The 23417-nt window shown below is 48.8% G+C and overlaps 1 protein-coding gene across 1 annotated transcript; it reads left to right on the forward strand.

Annotated features, from left to right (window-relative positions):
• The first annotated feature begins 13575 nt into the window (after nt 1–13575).
• On the forward strand, nt 13576–23196 carry LDLRAD1 (low density lipoprotein receptor class A domain containing 1). Its single transcript, XM_065522184.2, has 5 exons — nt 13576–13608; nt 14291–17469; nt 19398–19535; nt 21270–21398; nt 22590–23196. The coding sequence occupies exons 2-5, from the start codon at nt 17064–17066 to the stop codon at nt 22736–22738; spliced, it is 822 nt and encodes a 273-aa protein (XP_065378256.1). The 5' UTR covers nt 13576–13608; nt 14291–17063; the 3' UTR covers nt 22739–23196.
• The last annotated feature ends 221 nt before the right edge of the window (nt 23197–23417 follow it).

Below are 23417 nucleotides of genomic sequence, written 5' to 3' on the forward strand. Positions count from 1 at the left end.
TTATGTGCTGAAATTTGAGTATCTGATTTTCTAGACCTTCCCTCCTACCCCTGCCCAACCTAGATAAGAATTATGACATGTTCTGTGTCTATTGCTATTGCTATATAATGTGATGGTCAGGGACCATTTTGATGCAAAAATGATCTTTCAGCAGTACATTTGATGTTATTTTGCACAGGCTATAGGTTTTTGTTTGATGAGTCTTTCCAAGGAACTATTTTTCTCTGTTAGACAGTATATCAAGTATAAGGTAAACGTATTTTTTTGCTCTTGTTACTGAGGCTGGAGTGCAATGGCATGATCTCAGCTCACCGCAGCCTCCACCTCTGAGGTTCAAGCAATTCTCCTGCCTCAGCCTCCCAAGTAGTGGGGATTACAGGCATGCACCACCACACCTGGCTAATTTTGTATTTTTAGTAGAGATGGGTTTTCACCAGGTTGGCCAGGCTGGTCTCAAACTCCTGACCTCAGGTGATCCACCCACCTAGGCCTGCCAAAGTGCTGGGATTACAGGCGTGAGCCACCGCGCCCAGCCTACACCAGAATTTTGATATGATTCACTGTTATTATACCATAAAATATTAAAAACTTTGTAAACCAATACTTTCCTCATTCACAGTGGCATTGCTGACAACTACGTCAGTGCTATTTGACTAAAGAGTAAGTTAGTCACTCCTCCTATGGCCTAGTCTTTAGCCTTCCTGAGTCCAAATAAAAAGTAGTTAACAGCTAATCAAGGAAGACTTTGGTCACAAAGTGTAGGGTTTTATTTTTAGGTTTGTCTAGATTTGGATGATAGAAAGTTGTGAACACATCCAGATGGGGAAGAAAGGAGGAATTAGCAGTCATTGTCAAGCAGTCATTGTTTCTTTCTTATTTTTGTTAGAAAACATGGGATAAAACATGGGGACTCAGCCAGGCACAGTGGCTCATGCCTGTAATCCCAGCACTTTGGGAGGCCAAGGTGGGAGGATCACTTGAGGTCAGGAGTTCAAGACCAACCTGGGCAACACAGCAAGTCCCTCTCTGTACAAAAAAATACAAGTAAATATGGGGACTATGTCTAAAACATGGGGAGTGGATAGGAGTTACCTTTAAAAAAATAAAAAGCCCTGTTGTTTTGTCTCCCATCATGAGTGCATACTTAGTTTCCTTAATCAGGCACAGGTTTAATTGTAATGCATCCAGTGAAGCAAACAGGGAGAAACATATAAAATGCTGCTGTCTCGCAGGAATCAGAGAGCCTGCTGTTAGAAAAGACCCTCCCTTATAAAAACAAAACAAAGAATTATCTAGATCACTTGGGGCCAGGAGTTCAAGACCATTCTGGGCAATATAATGAGACTCCCATCTCTTTTAAAAAAAAAAAGAAGGAGCAATTGTACAGTTGTCCTATATTCTTCCACCTTCCCTTGGTTTCATTTCTCTTTGCTTCCTGACTGAGAAGTGCCTGAGATACCTTCATTTCTCTTGAAAGTATTGATCCAAGTTTAGACAAATATCACCCCTCTTGAGAGAATTCCTTATATGTGAAAATACCAAGACATTCTTGATATTTAGTAGGCACTCAAATATTTGTCTCCTCTTTTTTAGCATAATTAAGCCAGACTGATGTTTGTATTGGAGTACTATCAGCACGAGTAACCATTTTAATCTCTTTCCTTAACTACTTGTTCTATACTAGAGTCTAGAGTGGGGGTACGTACAGTGATAAAGATTGAGATAATGGGAAATTTAGTCTTCTGTTTGGGAAGCTGGATTGTAGTGTTGATTTTCTGACTCCTTGTGATAATTAAATTCTGAAGCACAGAATCTGCTTTTGAGAAGAAAGATCTTACTTTTGAAAAAAAATCCCCAAAATATATACAGCATAAAAATGTTTCCGATCTTGAAAATCCCAACCAAAGCAACAAAACTGAGCTTCCAAGCCCCTTCTCCTAAAGTAACGGTTTTGCCCTTCTTGGATGTGCCCGAGTTTACTTAGCTCCTTGTTTCCATAAAACAGTCATAGTCTTATTTCCTACCACACAGAAAGCATCTTGAGAATCTGGTCTTGGTCCTAGGCAAATTCTCCAGACCCTTCGGTCTCTGGTTCAAACCTCCCAGACTTCTAAGGTCCTTCTTGGCTCAGGTCCCTCATCTAAGAGACATGCTAATTCAGGCAATTACATTAAAACAGTCCTAATCACCATAATGAATGATCTAGGCCTAGATTCCTAGTTTTTTCACAAAACTTCGCGGGCACCTTTCATTTATGATATGTTTTGTAGTAAATCAGAAATTACTAGATGATCTGGTCAATCTTATCTCAGAAATCCCTGTGGTGCATCATTAGGCAATCTGAGGTGCTGATCAGCACAAAACCCTGCACTGTCTGAGCTTATCTTCCAGCCAGAAGCAAACAATTTACCCTTTGTTATTAGTCTGTCTGGATTTATCTTAGATAAATGAGCCGTTATTGTTATGAATTTTTTAAAGATATGAAGTAGTTCCATTATAATTTTTGTGGACTCAAATATCAAGTCCACATGTAGGCAATCATTGACAGAGATTTCCAGTTACTGTCACCACCACACCAAGGCAGTAATTTTGCTCAGCTCTGCCTTTATAGGTCCACAATTTAACCATTCAACAACCACCTGAGATCCTGAATGGCGGGCCCTATGCTAAATGCTAGGACCACAGTAAGACCTAGTGCCTGACTCCGGTTGCTCAGACTCTAAAGGAGACTATTATTGTGGTAAGTGCTATGACCAGACAAGCACAGAGCACATAGGAGGGGCTCTGTGCATTATGGGAGCACACAGGACGACTTCTGGGAGAAAGTGATAGCCAAGCTTAAACCTGGAGAGAAAGGGGAAGCCAAACACAATACAGTGAGCAATGTACCAGACAGTGGGGACACTGTGCTCAAAGACCTAGAGGCCAGACGGTGGGGCACTGCAGATTGTTGAGTAGGCCGTGATAAAGCATACAAAAGCATGACAAAAGATGGGGCTAGGCAGACCAGATAATAAACCTGCACCTTAAACCTGCACTTCATCCTGAACACAGTAGAGAGCCACTGAAAGATTTTAAGCAAGAGGGTTCCATACAGTGTTGGAATGATTCACTCAGATAGCAATGTGGAAGATAGACCAGTGAGGGCAAGTCCAGAGGCCAACAATAATCTTAGCCTCAGAGTACTTTTTTGAACACCCAAGAATACTATTTCCTTTCATTTTACTTATATTTTTAAACTTTTCTCTATAACGCTATCTCTGCTCCCCCACATTGCTGTCTGGATGGTAAACCTAGGACTGGGCTCTGAGTCCTGGTCACAGCCTGGCAACAGAATGTTGCCAAGCAAACTGGGAAGGCTGCCCATGGATCCCTGGTTTCTTATCACTGTCCTCTAATTCTACTTTGCCAACCAGTCTCTAGGAACCCAGCGTGCTCTTGCGCCCCTCCCACCAGGTTTCTAGTTGCTAAGCCTGTCATGTTTGCATTTGAGTATCATCTGCATGCGTGACCGTTTTAATTTCTCTTTCCTTGACTACTTGTTCTACACTGGAGTCTAGGGTGGGGGTGTGTACAGTGGTAAAGACAGGGATAGTGGGAAATTTAGTCTTCTGTTTGGGAAGCTGGATTGTAGTGTGGATTTTCTAACTCCTCGTGGTAATTAAATTCTGGAGCACAGTTTTCAGACCTTTTCTGAAATCTGTTACTGTTGAAGTCAGCTTCATATATTTCACTTTTTTTTTTTTTTTTTTTTTGAGATGGAGTCTTACACTATTACCCAGGCTGGAGTGCACTGGTACAATCTTGACTCACTGCAACTTCCACAGCTCCCAGGTTCAAGCAATTCTTGTGCCTCAGCCTCCCGAGTAGCTGGTACTCCCGAGTAGCTGGTGCCACAATGCTCAGCTAATTTTTGTATTTTTAGAAAAGATGGTGTTTCGCCGTGTTACCCAGGCTGGTCTCGAACTCCTGTCCTCAGGTGATCCACTTGCCTTAGCCTCCCAAAGTGTTGGGATTGCAGATGTGAGCTACCATGCCCACCCTATTTCACTATTAAGTACTCTCTTCTTGTGATATTAATGACCTTTGTTTCAAACTTTTTTGTGCCATTGAGCTTTCTGGTGATCCAGTGAAGCCTGTGGACCCCCTCTCATAGTAATGTTTTCAAATGCATAAAACTAAATATAAAGGATTGCAAAGGAAACTGATCATGTTACAGTTAAGATATTTTCAAAGTTTTATGATCCAACAACATACATAATTTATTAACACAAAGTAGGATTGCATGGTGGTTCTAAAATTACTACAAATTCAAATTCATATTTTGAAATATCTAACAACTGTAATATATATAAATGTCTCATTTCTACTGGTGACAAAGTCACAGGTACTCTGATCCTACTGTGGACTGTTTCCTATATTCGTAATTGAAGGAAATGTTATATTTCACTTAGCAGTTGGTGAAAAGGAAGATTTAAAATTTTTCCTATCCAAGTTCACCAGACCCCTGGTTTAGAGGTTAATTTTACTTTTGTCATTTTAAGAGTAAATTATTTTGTTTTCTTGTTCAATTTTAAATTATTTCGGCTTATTTTACTGCCTCTTGTGTGCTTTTTTATGCTTGAATTGTTTTTGCAGTGTTAGAACAGCAATAATTGAAGACTTGGGTGGAAGAAAAATCAGCACCTGATTGAAAATGAAAGGTTTCAACAAAAGCTGTTGATAATGTTACCTCCAGGTGTATATCATGCCACCATTATTGGAGCTACAAATCTGTTAATTTATTTATGCTTAAGTATGTAAACTTCAATAAAACTTGGATCATCTGCATTAAAAAATAATGCTATCTTGTAAAAGTGTCTAAATAGGTAATTCACAATATGGGGTTTGTTTGTTGATTCCCCATGACATTTGCAAAGCCCTTTGTAGCACTCTCACCTATCGCCTTAAATGGATTCTTATAACATCCATCTAGTGGATCAAAGACTTAAATATAAAACCCAAAACTACAAAAACCCTGGAAGACAGCTTAAGCAATGCCATTCAGGACATAGGCACAGGCAAAGATTTCATGATGAAAACACCAAAAGCAAAAATTGATCAATGGGATCTAATTAAACCAAAGAGATTCTGCACAGCAAAAGAAACTGTCAACAGAGTAAACAGACAACATTCAGAATGGGAGAAAATATTTGCAAACTATGCATCTGACAAAGGTCTAATATCTAGCATCTAAAGGAACTGAAACAAATTTACAAGAAAAAAACAACCCCATTAAAAAGTGGGCAATGGACTTGAACAGACACTTCTCAAAAGAATATATACATGCCGCCAACAAGCATATGAATAAAGGCTCAACATCGCTGATCATCAGAGAAATGCAAATCAAAACCACAGGCCAGGCACAGTGGCTCACGCCTGTAATCCCAGCACTTTGGGAGACCGAGGTGGGCGGATCACAAGGTCGGGAGATCAAAACCATCCTGGCCAACATGGTGATACTCCTGTCTCTACTAAAATACAAAAAAAAAAAAAAAAAGAAAGAAAAAGAAAAATTAACTGGGTGTGGTGTGCACACCTGTAGTCCCAGCTACTCAGGATGCTAAGGCAGGGGAATCGCTTGAACCAGGGAGGCGGAGGTTGTAGTGAGCCAAGATCGTGCCACTGCACTCCAACCTGGCAAGAGAGCGAGACTGTGTCTCAAAAACATCACACACACACACACACACACACACACACACACACACACACGGAGCTACCATCTCATACCAGTCAGAATGACTATTATTAAAAGGTCAAAAAAATAACAGATGCTGCTGAGGTTGTGGAGAAAAAGGAACGCTTTTGCACTGTTGGTGGGAGTGTAAATTAGTTCAGCCATTGTGGAAGACAGTGTCTTCCTTGAAGACCTAAAATGCTAAAGTCAGAGATACCATTCAATCCAGCAATCCCATTACTGGGTATATACCCAAAGGAATAGAAATCGTTCTATTATAAAGACACATGTACGCATATGTTCACTGCAGCACTATGCCGAATAGCAAAGACATGGAATCAATCCAAATGCCCATCAATGACAGACTGGAGAAAGAAAATGTGGTACATATACACCATGGAATACTATGCAGCCATAAAAAGAACAAGACTATATCCTTTGCAGGGACATGGGTGGAGCTGGAGGCCATTATCCTTAGCAAACTAACAGAAACAGAAAACCAAACACCACATGTTCTCACTTATAAGTGGGAGCTGAATGATGAACACATGGACACATAGAGGGGAACAACACACACCGGGGCCAATTGTAGGTAGAGGGTGGGAGGAGGGAGAGGATCAGAAAAAATAACTAATGGATACTCAGCTTAATACCTGGGTGATGAACTAATCGGTACAACAAACCCCCATGACACACGTTTACATGTGTAACAAACGTGCACATCCTGCACATGTATCCTTGCACTTAAAAGTTAAAAAAAATCCATCTAGGAAAGCAGGATGGGGTTTAACTTGTATATTATACAGTTGAGTAAACAGAGAGGAGAGGCAGCCAGCCAGTATCCCAGGGTTGTGGGAGGGATAGAGAAGGAATGATTTATGCTGAAGCAGAGGCTGGGCCTCACCAATAGGCAAGTCTAGAAGCAGATCTCTCAGGTCCCTAGGTCAATCTCCGAAACTGGAAAGAGACCAAGGCATCCAGAAACAATATTCCACCCTTAGAGGGTACAGGGCAATGTCACATATGTGCACTCACTTCATTCCAGCCACCACTCTTTGAATTAAGGATTCTTATCCCCATTTTCCTTTTTCTTTTTTCTTTTTCTTTTTCTTTTCTTTTTTTTTTTTTTTTTTGAGACGTAGTCTCACTCTATCGCCCAGGCTGGAGTGCAGTGGCGCAATCTCGGCTCACTGCAAGCTCCGCCTCCGGGGTCCACGCGATTCTCCTGCCTCAGCCTCCTGAGTAGCTGGGACTACAGGCGCCGGCCACCAGGCCCGGCTCCTTTTTTGTATTTTTAGTAGAGACGGGGTTTCACCATATTAGCCAGAGTGGTCTCAATCTCCTGACTTCATGATCCGCCTGCCTCGGCCTCCCAAAAGTGCTGGGATTACAGGTGTGAGCCAACTGGCCCGGCCTCTTATCCCCATTTTTCAAATGAGGAAACTGAGACTGAGAGAGTCTACAGCTTGCCACCTTAAATTAGATAGGTCTCAATTTGGCAGAGTCAGGATGAAAACCCAGGTCTGTCTGACTCAAGCTGAGGTTTGCTGACCTCGTGTCCAGTGACTCTCCCTTAGCCACAGCCAGGCTAAGAGGAGACACAGAGCATAAAGAATATAGGTATAGGCAAAGGCAAAGAAGGCTCCTGGCAAGAACGATGGATTTAGAAAGGCAGAAGGAGCCAGCAGAAGTCATCCTAAGAAGTGACAAGCCACAGACTGGGAGAGGGATTTACAGCCCACATAACAAATGATTCAAATCCATCATAAAGAAATTCATAAATCAATAAGGAAAAGACCAACCACCCATAGAAAAATGGGCAACAGATACAAAAAGGCAATTCATGAGCGAGGAAATCCACTTGTGTATTTTAAAAGGAGCTGCATAACGACATAGGGCAGGGCGGTGCTTTTCCAACGTAATGTGCTTTTGAATCTCCCGGGCATTTTGTCAATATGCAGATTCTGGTGTGGTAGGTCTGGGGAGCCCCGGGAATCTGCATCTCTAACCGGCTCCCAGGTGATGTGGGTGCTGCTGATCCACTGGCCACACTTTCGAGTGGCGAGGATAAGAGTGAATTCGTAGGTAAGGATAAGAGTGAATTCAGCCAGCCAGGTCTGAATTCTGGCTCTGCCACTTAGTGGCTGCAAACTGTGGGCAAGTAACTTCACGTCTCTGTGCCTCAGTTTTCTCATGTGTAAAATGGAAATAATAATAGTCTCCATCTCCTGTGGAGGACAAAATCAGTGAATATACATAAAGCATGTAGTACAGTATGTGACAAAAGTAAAGAACTCCATAAATGTTAGCAATTGGTGGTAGCAGTAGGACTAACTAGAGAAGCGAAAGTTAAACCACATCCCATTCCACACCTACCAGACTGGCAGGTGTCAGGAAGTCTGGCAATTTCAAGAGCTGGTGAGATAGGAGCTCTCACATACTACTGATGGGAATGCAAGGTCACTCCCTTTGCAGAGCAGTTTGCTACACTATGATTCTAGGGGTGTGAGTGTGTGTGTGTGTGTGTGTGTGTGTGTATGTATGTGTGTTTGTGTGTAAAGAGCAGGAGAGATATGCACACTAACTAGATGTGTCTGTGTGTGTGTGTGTGTGTGTGTGTAAAGAGCAATAGAGATATGTACACTAAGATGATATTTATGTCAAATGTTTTTAAAAAGCCATAAAGGCAGCACTACATATTTTTCATGCATATATACCCATATGTTAAAAATATACAAACCAGTTACCGAAGAATACATGCCATACTCAGGAAACTGATCAACTCTGGAGAGGGAGGAGAAGAAATACAACTGGGGAAAACAACAGAGGCCCTGAATTATGCTGAAAAAAATCTGGAGCAAAACTGACTACATGTTAACATTCGTTAACTCATTGGATTCGTGATTATTTGTTACATTATTTACATTATTCTTCCTACCTTTCCATATATATATATTTTTTTCTTTTTCTTTTTTTTTTTTTTTTTTTTGAGACAGAGTCTCCCTCTGTCACCCAGGCTGGAGTGCAGTGGTGCAATCTCGGCTCACTGGAAGCTCCGCCTCCCAGGTTTACGCCATTCTCCTGCCTCAGCCTCCCAAGTAGCTGGGACTACAGGCGCCCGCCACCATGCTTGCCTAATTTTTTGTATTTTTTTAGTACAGACAGGGTTTCACCGTGTTAGCTAGGATGGTCTCGATCTCCTGACCTTGTGATCCACCCGCCTTGGCCTTCCAAAGTGCTGGGATTACAGGCGTGAGCCACCGTGCCCAGCCACCTTTCTATATTTTTCTTAAGGTTTTGAAACATTTTTCTGGGGGCCTGGCAGGGAGAAGGATTTTGGAGCAGGTGAAGAGAGTGGGCTTGGCATGGTGTTGGGTGAGGAGGGAGGACAGAGAGGTCCACCCAGTGGGGTAGGATCTCCTGTCCTCCTCTTCCTTCAGGAATAAGGGGAAAGAAGTCTAGAGTGGGAGATGGGAAAGTTGAAGCTCAGAGAGGTTAAGTGAGCCAGCCAAGATCGCTCAGCTAGTGGTGAAACCATTTGGACTATCAGCTCCAAAACGTATGCTCTTGCTAGAAGTTTACCCAGCCCTGGCCCAGGGGTCCCAGTCAAGGCCAAGGGCCCAGCAGGGTGGAAGTGGAGGTCGTTTACTACAGCCCAAGCCATTAATCTTCATGATATGACTATCCCAACAACTGCCTCCCACCAGGACAAGAACAGGCAGTGAAAGCCCCTACCATCACTTCTAACTAACCAGAAAGAGAGCTGAAGGAGGGGACAGCGTGGGCCCAGCATCTGTACCGTGCCCTTCAGGAGCAACTGCTGGGACACACGAGGTTGGCAGCCTGGGGCCTCTACCCTAGGCAAGACAGACAGTGAGGCTAAAAATAATTGAGGCTGGGCAGGGCATGGTGGCTCACACCTGTAATCCCAGAACTTTGGGAGGCCGAGGTGGGCAAATCACGAGGTCAGGAGATTGAGACCATCCTACCACAGTGAAACCCTGTCTTTACTAAAAATACAAAAAATTAGCCGGGCGTGGCGGCGGGCGCCTGTAGTCCCAGCTACTCGGAAGCTGAGGCAGGAGAATGGCATGAACCTGGGAGGCAGAGTTTGCAGTGAGCCAAGATCGTGCCACTGCACTCCAGCCTGGGCAACAGAGTGAGACTCCGTCTCGGAAAAAAAAAAAAAGAAAAAAATTGAGGCTGCACATGCCAATGTTCCTGAGGCCATCTGCTGCTGTGGAAGGAGTGCTCGCTGTGCTAGGGCACTGACCATGGTATGGCCTTGCGCAAGTCCCCTCTTCTTTCCAGACTTTAGATCCCCCTTCTGTAAAATGAGGCCGTTGTGCTTTCCGAGCCTCAGGTCCCTTTGACTCTGCTGATCAAATTCTGAGTTTCCCTGAGGGACTTTGGCAGCCCTGTTTCCACTCTTTTCAATTTCCTCCTCTAACCCTCATATGGGCATCACCTTAAGCTGCTGCTAGAACTCTGCATCCATCACTCACCATTCTCCCTGCTTTGTTTATTTATTTATTTATTTATTTTGAGACAGAGTCTCGCTCTGTCACCCAGGCTGGAGTGCAGTGGCACGATCTCGGCTCACTGCAACTTCTGCCTTCCGTTCGTTCAAGCGATTCTCCCATTTCAGCCTCCCAAGTAGCTGGGATTACAGGCATGCACCACCATGCCCAACTAATTTTTGTATTTTTAGTAGAGATGGGGTTTCACCATGTTGGCCAGGCTGGTCTCAAACTCCCGATCTCAAGTGATCTGCGCACTTTGGCCTCCCAAAGTGCTGGGATTACAGGTGCGAGCCACAGCACCCAGCCTCTCCCTGCTTTAGAATGAGACACGTCTGAGGTTAAGCAAAAGAGGACTGCAAATTCTGACAGCACTGATAGTATTTCACAGTTGTCAGGCTGGTGGAAGCCAGAAAGTCTGATGGTACTAAGTGTTGACGGACATGTGATCATCAGAAATTCTCATCCACAAGGGAAGGAGTGCGAATCAACTCCACAGGTCCACAGGCATGGAGTCAAAACTGACCTGGGTTAAAATCTCTGCTCTGCTGTTTACTCACTGTGTGGCTTTGGCAAGTTACTTAACCTCTCTGAACCCAGTTTCCACCTCTGTCAGGTGGGTGTAATAATATTACCTATCTTACAGAGTTGTTGTGAAGATCAAGGGAGAGGGCGTGTGTAAGGCGGCGGTGTAGTGTCTAGAGCACAGTAGCTGCTCAGTAAATAATATCTGCCTCCATTCCATCCGTGCCCTCCCCTTGAGAGTGAGACTGAGGCCGGGCGCGGTGGCTCAAGCCTGTAATCCCAGCACTTTGGGAGGCCGAGGCGGGTGGATCACGAGGTCAGGAGATCGAGACTATCCTGGCTAATATGGTGAAACCCCGTCTCTACTAAAAATACAAAAAACTAGCCGGGCGTGGTGGCGGGCGCCTGTAGTCTCAGCTACTTGGGAGGCTGTGGCGGGAGAATGGCGTGAACCCGGGAGGCGGAGCTTGCAGTGAGCCGAGATCACGCCACTGCACTCCAGCCTGGGAGACACAGCGAGACTCCATCTCAAAAAAAAAAAAAAAAAAAAAAAAGAGAGTGAGACTGAATTGGAGGGGATATGATTCCAGGAAGTTCAAGAATTGAGGCACCAGGGCCTCTCCTTCATGTCACCAGGCCCCTTGCTGCCTTTCCCCCAAGGGTTCTTGGTGACACGCTGAGCCCTGGAGAGCACAGTGCTTTCAGCACAATTGTATGTGGCTGTATCCGGACTCAGCAGACAAAAGGGCATTTCAAAGCCCCGAGGAGTCTTTTTTTAGAGGAACACTTAAGAATCACAGAGTCAAGGAAGGCCAGAGGCTGAAGGGCATTAATAGGTTCAGGAATGGCAAATGGTCATCATGTCTGATACCCCTCTCCACTCTTACACCCATGGCAGGCATCACTGGTCAATCACAGTCCTGAACCCATGTTCCAGAGAGCCTTTTCCCATCAGTTGCAGTTGGCATGCCATATAAAATCTAGTTAGTGTCTTTAGCAGGGACCATGGGTGCCCTGCCCATGCTATCAACCCTTTCCATTTCAGGACATATTAGCCTAGCATGCAGTTGCCAAGTTGCCAACACTGGCATCTCCTTTCCTAAGGCAGCCCAGAGGTGCAAGGAATGAACACCCTCTGGCTAGTCTCTTTTTTTGTTTTTGAGACGAAGTTTCGCTCTTGTTGCCCAGGCTGGAGTGCAATGGCGAAATCTTGGCTCACTGCAACCTCCACCTCCCAGGTTCAAGCGATTCTCCTCCCTCAGCCTCCCGAGTAGCTGGGATGACAGGTGTCCACCACCATGCCCAGCTAATTTTTAATATTTTTAGTAGAGACAGGGTTTTACCATGTTGACCAGGCTGGTCTTGAACTCCTGACCTCAGGTGATCCACCCGCCTCTGCCTCCCAAAGTGCTGGGATGAGCCATCATGCCTGGCCTCCTCTGGCCGTTCTCAACCAGGACTGGCAGAAGCTGGCAGATTAATACCCCAGTTCCCCCGACCTTGAGTGGGATAACTCTGAGGTGCATCTTCTCCCCTGGCTTCCCCGAGTGCCCCAGCAGGGCTAAATTCCACTTGCCCACAGCGGGAACCTGCTTCATAACACGCCTGTTATTGGATCCTTCTCTTCCCTGTCTCATTTCCCTCATCCCACAACCAGCATTTCCTGGGATCACTCCCAGTTAAATCTACTTGCCCTCACATCTTGTCTTACAGTCTGATTCTGGGTAACCTTAAACTAAAACACCCCCTTCATCTAGTTTACATCCTTATTTTCTAGATGAAGGAACTGAGGCACAGGGAAGGGGAGTGAGCAGCCCGTCAGAGCCAGTGGTAGGGCCCTAATGAGAGTCCCGTTCTCCTGGCCGAGGGCTCAGCTCTTCAGAGTGTTACTTCCTGCCTCCCAAGGGCTGCCCCTGTGTCTGCGCCTCCCACTTGGCCCCACGTGGATTCATCATTTTATTTTCCAATGCAAAAGAAAAGGCTGATTGCAGGTTGGAAAATCTATGGGCATCAGAGGCAGGTGCAAGAACTCCTGAGCTCATTTCTGGAGGTAGACACCTCTCCTCCCTTGGACCGGGTCCTTGGACCTGTTCCTCAAGATTCCAGGGCCTTGGTTTGCTCAGCAGTGGGACAGGCTACTAGGGAAACCCACTCCCTGGGGGCATAGAAGGGGTTGTTCAGGCAAGCAACCAACCTCCCACCTCTTCCCTACCTCGGGCACCACCTCAGGGACAGTAAAAATTCACATTGCCACGTTTCTAAGTGAAATAATTTAAAATTACTTTTGCTTTATAATTTTAGTGGAAAATGCATATTCTTTCAATCTAGGTTACCTATGTAGTTGAACAGAAGAACATCAATGAGAAAATGACCCCTACTTTCTAGCCACAGAAACATTAATTCTGGGAGTTTCTGCCTGCATCTTCATACCCCTGGAACCTGAGCTCCTCCGGTTCCATCACTGATGTGGAGGACAATGCACTTCCTGAAAAGTTTCTGGGTTTCACTCCTCCCATGTGCTGTGAGACTTGGGGCTGTTTCTCCCTCTCTGAACTTCTGACTCTTCATCTGTGGAACAGGGATGAAGATTCCAGCCTCTCAATGTTGCTGTCAGATGGCAGATGAGGGAATAGCCTGGCTGGAGCGGGGCGCTCCTTTCCTTGCCTCTGCTTGGAAGGCAGGTGGCAGGGGACTGCCCATAGGGAGGCTGTGGCCTGGACAAGGCCTCCCACCTGTCCCTCCTCCGGATTGGCCCTGGGGACAAGGCAGGGAACCCGTGCTGAGCTCTCTGCACATAGCCCTGGCCAGGGAGCTGGAAGCTGAAGACATGAACAAGGTCTTCCCCAGGTGAGAGCTGTCCCCAGGTGAGAGCTGTCCCCAGGTGAGAGCTGTCCCCAGGTAAGAGCTGTCCCCAGGTGAGAGCTGTCCCCAGGTGAGAGCTGTCCCCAGGTAAGAGCTGTCCCCAGGTGAGAGCTGTCCCCAGGAAAGAGTTGCCCTGACCAGGCTCCTGGTCTTGGGAGAGCAAAGCTTGGGATGAAGAGTGGGCAGTACAGAGTGGGCATACATGGGAGACACGGAGGAAAATCAGCCCCCGGCCTGCCCCGGGGCTCACTCCCAGGGTGTAGGGGACCCTACCAGTGACACAGCTATACAGTCCAGGTGGCAAGTGCTGGTATGGAAACAGAGGAGCCGGGTGGAGGGGAGGGGAGAGCGGCCAGCTTTACTGGGGAGGAGGGTATCAGGGAAAGCCTCACCCAGGAGTTGCTGCCCAAGCCGGTTTGAAGGATGAATGTTTGTCAGGGGGACAGCAGAGAAAAAGGCATTCCAGGCAGAGGGCACAGCACAGGCAAAGGTGTGGAGATAGGAAGCGGGCATGAAGCATCTGGGGTGTAAGCATGCTGGGGTGTGAGGGACCCATGGTTCCACCTAAGACTCTCTCAGTGACCCCTCTGAAAACCCTGTTGTCTGCCTCCCTGAGGCTGGAGCTCACCTCACCTAAGCCCACCCCTCACTCTGTTCTCTTGGGCAGGGAGAGAATGACTACGCTGCTGCTGGACCCAAAGCCCACCCTGGAGGGGAAGGTAAAGAACCGGAGGGCCCGGGACCAGTGCCCTGTGGGGCTCCTCTGAAGCTGGCAGTTGGCTATAGAGGCATGAGGAGGCTTCGAGGCTCCCGCTTTCCTTCAGACCTCTGCTTCCAGGTTAATGTCTGCTCCCAGCTTCCTGGCCGGCCATGCTGACAGTCACTTGCTTAATAGGGTTATTCATTCTCTCCACGCACATGCATGTATTAAGCACCTACTGTGTGCTGCCTACCTCACAGGCATCAAACTGCATACAGTGCTCTCCTCTAACACAGGGAAAAGAACCAGCACCAAATTCCTGACTCACTGGGTGACCTGGGCAATTCTCTTTACCTCTGAGGGATAAAGTGACACATTTATTTAGCCCTATTATGTACCACTGGCCCACAGTGTGACCAGGACAGTTCTCTTCACCCTTCTGAAAACAGAAGAAGGAAGAAATACACATGTACTGAGCTTTGTATATGCCTTGGCTTGGCCCACATTTGATCAATGAGGAAACACACTGAGAGAGGCAGATTAAAATACCAGCTGTGAAGAATCCCACCCCAGTTATGTGCCTGGTGCTGCACGATCCCTTTAATCCTCAGCACAGCTCTGAGACAGGGACCCTGTTATGGGGCAATAACAGATGAGGCAGCTGAAACGAAAAGAAGTTGGGTAACCAGGCCAAGGTCACACAGCCGGGAGGTTGGAGGGCAGGGTTCAAATGTGAACTGAGGTGTCTCTGGTTACAAAGCCCCAGGGCTTCTGTTGCTCCAAGCTGGTGTCTGTTTATTTCCAAGTCCTGACTCATGATGGGCGCGGTTGTGGAAAGAATCGCCTCCTTCTCCTCATCGGTCCAGGAAGGGGACTGGCACCTAAGGGCTTTCTGGCTTTGAAGTGCAACAGCTTCACCTGGGCAGGGGCCTTGGTTCCGCGGGTTCTCCCGTTGCCCCACCTTGCGCATGGTCTGTGCTGCACAAATATTTGAGGAGCTGCTTGGCTGATCAGGACACCTCTCCCTGCCCGGAGTCACGCTGCCTCCCTGGTTACCTGAGTTTACCCAGGTTGCTGATGGCCAAAGAGCCACCAGCTAGGGCTGTAGAGATGACAGGTTTTAGATTTATGCTGCCTCTCCTGCTATTGTCTCCCCTCCCAATGCACTTCCATCCTGGAGTCCCACCGCCCCAGGCCACCTGCAACCACCAGGCCTTTATTCCTGCCACGCCCTCTGCCTGGAATGCCCTCTCTTTGCACCCTCCTCTTCTGCCTGTGGAAATCCCACTCTGCTTCTGAGGACACTGCATTGGGAATGTGAATGGATTGGAAATAACCTGGACTGACCCATACTGGGGGCCTTCCCTTGTCTCCCGGGCCCCTGGGTCAGCGTATTCACAGTGTTCACAAAGCCCCAGGCCCGGCACGGTGGTTCACACCTATAATCCCAGCACTTTGGGAGGCCAAGGCAGGCGGATCACCTGAGGTCAGGAGTTCAAGACCAGCCTGGACAACATGGTGAAACCCCGTCTCTACTAAAAATACAAAAATTAGCTAGGCATGGTGGTGGGCACCTGTCATCCCAGTTACTCGGGAGGCTGAGGCAGGAGAATCGCTTGAACCCGGGAGGCAGAGGTTGCAGTGAGTCGAGATCATGCAACTGCACTTCAGCCTGGGCAATAGAGCGAGACTCCATCTCAAAAAAATGCAAAAAACAAAAGCCCCCACCACATGCCTGGCTCTAGGCTGGGTTCTGGGGTCACAGGGATGAATCACACCTGCTCCTGCCCCTTTCTCTGAGGTACCTGTGGCAGGTCAGTAGCTCCCATGCTCCTTCAGACATGTCCATGCCTTGCCTTCTAAGTGCAATAACAAGCTGCAGAGGACAAGGACCAGGGCAAGCTGCACAGCAGGGTACCCAGGAGGTCCTCAGTAAAGCCTTCTTTTATTATTTTGTAAGCAGGAGAGAATTAAAGGAGAATTAAAGTGCAGTTCTACAAGAGTAGGGAGGTCCCCTGTCACTGCTATCTCCATAGCACTTAGAATAAGGCGCGGCACATGGTAAGTCCTCAACAAGCAATAATAGACCAGACACGGTGGTACACGCCTGTTGTCCCAGCACTTTGGGAGGCTGAGGCAGGAGGACTGCTTGAGCCTAGGACTTACAGGGTGCAGTGAACTACGATCACACCACTGCACTGCAGCGTGGGCAACAGAGCCAGACCCTATCCCTAAAATATAAAAAATAGTAATTTTTTAAAAAGCAATAATAATAGCTCATACTCACCACTTACTATGTGCTGAGCACTGTTCTAACACATTAACTCAACAAATTCTAATCCTCTCAACAAACTCAGAGGTAGCTACTGTGGTCCCCATTTTCCACATGAGGAATCTGAGGCACAGGGAAGTGAAGTGGCTTACTCAGTGTGGCCCAGATAGGATGTGGTAGAGCTGGGATTCCAACCTGCATCCCAGCAGACTCCAGAATGAACAGTCAATTGGGACAGTGAAAAGGGCATGGGTTTTGGCATCAAACAGGTGTAGATTCACACGCCAGCTCTACCCGGGGTGACCTGAATCTTTTCTTCTTGAGCCCTAGTTTCCTCATTGATAAAATAAAAGTTTGTTTTGAAAAATAAAGACCATGGTTATGAAGGGCCTAATGGAGCTTCTGCCCCAAGTTGGGGGCTGGACACACAGGCGTCCATCTCTCCCAGTGTCCTGAGGAGGTCACCTGATGGCGGGTGGGAGAGGAGGCTGTCCGCCTCTGCCATTCAGTCATCTGTGGGCCCCGGCCAGGGTGGCATCTAGTGGAGTGGGCCCACAGGCAGAACAAAGAGCATCAAAGAGCATCACGGAGGGCTTGGGAGCTGCTCCTCCAGGGAAGCCATCCCTGCTCTGCTCACCCTGGTTGGGGACAGGCTGCTTGCAGCGGGCATGGCGGGAAGGGAGCACCCTGTTCCCAGTGCTGGCCCTCATCACCACCACCCCCGGGCTTGTTTCCCCCCACACAGCAGGCTGCGGCCCCCTCTGCTGCTCGCGTCGCAGGGCCTGCCTCTCTGCCTCTCTGCTGTTCCTCCTGGCAACTCTGGCCGCCCTCATCGCCTTGGTCACCATCCTTGGACTCCCATCACGCACCCCCGGTCAGGGCAGCCAAGAAAGGGTGGGTCAGACCCGGTGGGAAGGGCATGGGGGGGCACAGAGAGATGAGGGAGCCCCGACCTGCCTGGCTTCTCTACCAGATGACTTTGGACAAATTCCTTAAGGTGCACGCACAGACACCTGCACACACACTGACTGTACCAGTCTCTGAGCCTCCATTTGCACATCTGTGACATGGTTACCGAGAGGATCCAGCTCTGAAGTCACCTCCTCCAGGATGTCTTCCTAGACCCCCAGGCTGGGTTACAAGCCTCTTCTCAGCCCCACAGTCCCTATACTTCCTCTTCCCCTGGCCTGGGCACCCTGGGGTAGTGCTATACATCTGTGTGTCCATCTCCACCATGGGGGACAGGGTCACATCCCATACATGCCTGCAGCCCCAGCTTCAGGGGTGAACAACCCCAAGACAGTGCCTGCCCTCATGGAGCTAATAATTGTTCTGAGAGCAGTCTCGACATGAATACATATTACAGCAGGGTCCCTGGGATCCCTGAGAGTCTAGCCCCGTTGAGGAGTCAGGGTAGGCACAATGGGTATTAGTAGTGGGGGGATGCCAGGAAAAGCATCCCAGGAACAGGGAACAGCATGTGTGGAGCCCTGAGGGGTGGGAGGAAGCAGGAAGAGAAGAAGAGACTGCAAGAGGCCAGTGTGCAGGAAGGGCTAGAGTGACAAGTGGGGCCGAGGGCCTCACAGGCTGCACCGAGAAGGGAGGTCATAGTCCAGGAGCCACAGGAGATTAAGCTGGGGGCAAGTGTCACCAGGTGGATGTTTCTGCAGGATGGCTCTGCAGCCGGGCAGGGTGGGTGTAGAGGGCTGAGGCAGGGGCTGAGCTCTCCCGCTGCCTGTGCAGGAACACAGGCCCTGAGGTGGATGCGAATACATGAGCAGCTGCAGTCATGAGTCCGTGCACGCACCTGTGTGTTTTGTGTGTCTATGAGTATATGCAGCTGTGTATGCATGTTCATGTCTGTGTGAGAGCATGTGTGTGTCAGTGCATGTGTGCACATCTGTTGTCTGTGTATCTGTGAGTGTGCATGTAGGTGCAGCTGTGTGTGAGCATGTGTTCATGTGTGTGTGCATCTGTGTGTGTGTCTGTGTCAACATGAGTGTCTCTGAGAGTTGCTCCCCCGTCCCCCAACCCACACTAGCTGAGGCTGCCCAGGGACTGAGAGGTGGTTCACGCATGCACAAACACAAATGCACAAACCGGCTCCCATCCCCAATTATGCACACGTATACACACGTGGGGCCAAGGGGTTCCCCCTACCTTGTCCGCAGGTTTCCGTCTTTTAATTCTTTGCGGCAGCCCTAGGAGTGGGTATTCCTTTTCTCCTCCCATATGGGGGGCCAATGATGACGTGTCTCAGGGGTGTTTGGGGAACTATAGAATAAAGATATGAAAGTGCTTTGCAGTTGTGCCCAGATAGAAGGAATTATGACATATGGCCCTCCAGCCAGCCCAAGTATATTGCTTCTGACACTCTAACCTCATACCAGGAGCTTCACCATTACAACCACTTCACTGAATTGAACACTGTCCTCAGAAGCTTCCCGTGACACTGTAAATAAGTTTTCAATACAGGAGAGAACCATTACTTGTCCTGCACATTTTCTGTTCTATGTTTCTTCACAGAGATGGTTTTATTTAATCCCCGCAACAGTCCCACGGGGTGTGTGCTATGATCCCCATGTTGCAGACAACCTGAGACTCAAGGTGGTCAGGTCATCTGCCCAAGATCAGGTAGCCGGCAGTGGGTAGAGCTGGGGCTTGAACCCCATTGATGGCGCTGGGTTCATCCCCCCCACTGCTCTAGCCCCTCAGGCCAGCTCTAGGTGGAGTTCAGGTGAGGAAAGTTTGTCCTTGTGAGCACCACCCCTGACCCTCCAGGGCCTTCCCCTACCCATTCAGGAGCCCAAGCTTGTATAACACTGACAAATAGGACAGGCTTCTTGTGCCATGACCAGAGGAGCTGCATTCCAGCCAGTGGGGTCTGTGATGGCGTTTGCACCTGTACCCACGGCGAGGATGAGGATGAGAGCTTGTGCCGTGAGTACCCGCTCGGTGCTGCCCCTCCCAGGGGTTCCCCCACAGCCTAATTATCTCTGCAGCCATACTGAAGCTCAGTCATCCCTGAACACACCAGGCACCTTCACGTCCCCATGGTTTTGATGCTCCAGTGCCTTCAGCCAGGAACGCCTGCCCCGACCTGGTCCCAGTCAGGGACATACATGCCCCCACTAAGGAATGCCTTCACCCTGTGCATCTCCACTCCCAGAGAACCCGTATTCATCCCTCAAGGCAGAGTTCAAGTGTTACCTCCTCCAGGAAGCTTTCCCTGACTCCCACACTAGGTTAAATTGTCTCCTTGGGCTTCCACAGTCCCTGTGGTTCCCTGTGTCGCAGCCCTCGTCACACTGGTTGTCACTCGATTGGCACATCTGCTGCCCCCATCAGACTGTGAACTCCTCTGAGGCAGGCCCAGTCCGCTTGATATGGGGGCCCCAGCGCCTAGCACAGAGGGGTATTCAGAATGGCTTGCTGAATGAATGAGCAAATGAATGAATGGGAAGACCTGGCCCCGGACCTCAGACACCAGAATGTTCTCAGGAGAGAGAAGCCTGACCCCACAGGAGAGAGACAGCCTGGAGAGGTGCAGTGGGTGGGGTAGGGGAGCTCATGGAGGGCGAGTCATTGCATCAAAGACCCTCAAGACGAGAAGCAATTTCAAAAACATCTAGTCCTTGCCCCAGCTCATCCCCAGGCCCCTCTTTAGCAAGCCCAACCGAGGCCACCCGGCCTCCGTTTGCACCCCCTGAGATGCAAGGGTTGGAAGGTTTTTCCATGGGAAGGTTTTCCTTGTCCCAAACTTAGAGCTGCCTCCCAGAGTGGTTCTTCCCTGATTGGTTCCAACTCTGTCCTTCTGTCAACCCTGCCCCAATAGACCATGCTTTAATCCCTGCCATCATGGTGGCGCTGCATGGATTTGAAGATTACTCCCTTGCCCCCCATGCGGGTTCTCTTGTCTAGGCCGCATCCCCTTCTCTAGGTCACAGTCAGCCCCCTTGTGACCGAGTTCCTGGCCCTCCCCATTCCATCAATGCTCCACAGAATAAATACCAACTGCCCATGTCCCCCTCCCTGGACAGGCCTCAGAAACATCCTCGGCGCTTCTGGCTGGGTCTGGGCAGTCTAAGGAACAGAAGCTTGCTCCCTCCCTGCCCGAGGTTTTCTACCTCTAGTGGTGCGGCCTGAGTTTGTGTGAATTTTTGGTAGCCCTATCACACTGCTGCCTAACAGAACACACTTTCAAGAAAGGTCCTCTGACTCTGCCTTACAAGGTGTGTGAACCCTACATCCCCTGAGCTCCGGGGCCCAACTGTAAGACTTCCACATTTATTCCTGTGCTGTTCCAGTTGGAGGAGGCTTCCTGGAGGTGATGGAACTTGAACCTGAACTTGAAAGTGGAATGGTTTTGGATAGGTATTAAGGAGGCTCTTTGTGGAGGGGCATAGGATCAGCAGTGGCGTGGGGCAGGAACACACCACGACTGGGGAGGAACTGAGGAAGGGAGGGGCAGCTCTCTGGGCCTCTGTCCAGCGACGGAGCTCTCCTCTCCCTCTGACTCCGCCGCCTCCCCAGGAAACCTTCTGCTTGCACCCTTATGGGCTGGATGGTCACTGATCCTGAGTTTGGCAACTGCCAGGGCGGCCAATCCTTCTCCAGATAACCCTCAGACAGCTGTGACCAGATGTGAACTTCTTCCTGCCTCCTCTGTCCCAGGAGATGTGCCCCAGAGCCTCCCCCGCTTCCTCGTGGCCCACTGTGGAGACCCGGCCTCCTGGATCTACTCAGACCAAAAATGTGATGGCACTAACAACTGTGGGGACTGCTCCGATGAACTGAGCCCAGGTAGGGGTCTGGGCACAGGCTGGGCTGAAGCCGGTGGCTGGGCAGCAGCCAGAGGGCAAAGGGTGACCAGGGAATCTCTAGGGCTCCCCTTTGCATGCCTTCTCTGCATCCTAGGAAGGAGTTTTCTACCCCTGCTTGAATACATCCTGTGGTGGGGTACTCACTACCACTCTAAGTGACTTCTGGAGGCTCATTCTTCTGCAGTGGGGAAGTCGCCTTCAAGGGCGCAGATGAGAAAACTGGGTCCCAGAAGGTGGTCATGCAAGGAGTACATACGTGACCCTGCTGGGATTTGAACCTGGGATTCCCTCATCTCTGCACCTCCCAATAACCCTGTGAGGAAAGCAGGGCAGGAATCACCAGCCCCAATTTGTTTGTAAGTAAACTGAGGCTTTGAGCAGAGAAAATTAGTACAGTGCATGACAGGAAGGGAGCTCAGGTGTGAACCCAGGCCTCCTGATCCAAGTCCCAAGGCCTATAGCTGCCCTAGAGTTTCCTCTCAATCTCTTCCCCAGTGGTCAATCAACAAACATTTTCTGAGCACTGGTGGGGTGCTCAGAACACACCTGGTATCAGATTCAGGTGGGGGACATCAGGAATCAAGCATGTGTCGTACCCCCAGGACTTACATCATGCTGATGCCAAAAGGAGATGCTGGGGACCTGGAGGAATCAAGGGAGACTTCTCAGAAGAGGTAGCATTCAGGAAGACCAAGAATAGACAGGTTTCAGTAGGCAGAGGCTGGGTGTGTGGGGAGGAATGCCAGAGGCCTGAGCAGAGGAGAGAAGGCTAGGAGCACTCTCGGGGAGTCATGGCAGGTAAATGTGGCTGGACTTAGGGTAAGGAAGGGCACCCATTCATATTGCAGCCTTTACCATGTGCCTGGGACTTTGCCTGACATCCTTTGCTTAATAACAAGCTTGAGCACACTAGGAAACAGGTTCAGACAGGGTGAGCAAGGTCACATAGCCTGTGAGCTGTGGAGTCTGTGAGCTGTGGAGTCTGTGAGCTGTGGAGTCTGTGAGCTGTGGAGTCTAGATTCTCTCTGCTGCAGGAAAACTAGGAACACACTCAACCCATATTAGATAGGTTGGGGCCGTGGGGAGCAGGTTTCAGAACTAGGGAGTGCCCTGCTGCACAGAGCATTCCAGGACACAGCAACTGCTCTCCTGCTGGCTCTTGTCTCCCCAGTGACTGTGTGCCCACCCTGTGGCCCTGGGTGGTGGCATTGTCCTTCAACCTTCTTCAAGTACTGCGACTGTATTCCGAGGCGTCTCTGCCGCGACCACATACAGCACTGCTCCGACTGGTCCGAAGAGTATGCCTGTCCCGGACCCTGAGTGGGCTACTCAGGCCAGCATGGAAGGCTGGCTAGAATGGCACTGATAACCCTGCACATGAAAATTGAATCCTAGCTCACAAGGGCAGGAAGGAGCCTTTGAAAGGGGATCTACACATCATTTCTGAAGAGGAATTTTCTCTCCTGCTTTCAAGTTGTTCAGTCTCTGCTTGAATGCCTCCAATGACCAGGAGCTCATTACCATGTTAGGTGGCTTCTAACACAGAAGAGGTGATGAAACCCTGTCTCTACCAAAAATACAAAAATTAGCCAGGCATGGTGGCCCACACCTATAGTCTCAGCTACTAGGGAGGCTGAGGTGGGAGGACTGTGTGAACCCAGGAGGTCAAGGCTGCAGTGAGCTGTGACCATACCACTGCACTCTATCCAGCCTGAGTGACAGAGTGAGACTTTGTCTCAAAAAAATAAAACAAAACAAAAACATCAACAAAGAGAAAAGGAATCTACTTCCATGATTTCATGCCTGTCTCTGGGGTGTCTCATAGGAAATCTGCTAACTGCTCCAAGACAGACTTGTGGATCCTAATCTCATCACCCCTTGGAGTGATGATATGTCTGGGAACTAAATGACAAGCTGAGTTTAGCCTTCACGGATGGCACATATGTGAAACATATGCCACTTCCTACCCCTTTGGTACCTAAGGCAGAGATACTGGGCT

This window comes from Macaca fascicularis, chromosome 1, assembly GCF_037993035.2.
Source record: "Macaca fascicularis isolate 582-1 chromosome 1, T2T-MFA8v1.1".
NCBI lineage: Eukaryota > Metazoa > Chordata > Mammalia > Primates > Cercopithecidae > Macaca > Macaca fascicularis.

Bases quoted from the DNA above. Each gene is read 5' to 3' on its own strand.
- LDLRAD1 (XM_065522184.2), top strand. From the start codon at position 17,064: ATGGCGGGTGGGAGAGGAGGCTGTCCGCCTCTGCCATTCAGTCATCTG. The intron at 19,536-21,269 runs GTGAGTACCCGC...CCTCTGTCCCAG, and splicing joins TGAGGATGAGAGCTTGTGCC to GAGATGTGCCCCAGAGCCTC. The intron at 21,399-22,589 runs GTAGGGGTCTGG...TTGTCTCCCCAG, and splicing joins CTCCGATGAACTGAGCCCAG to TGACTGTGTGCCCACCCTGT.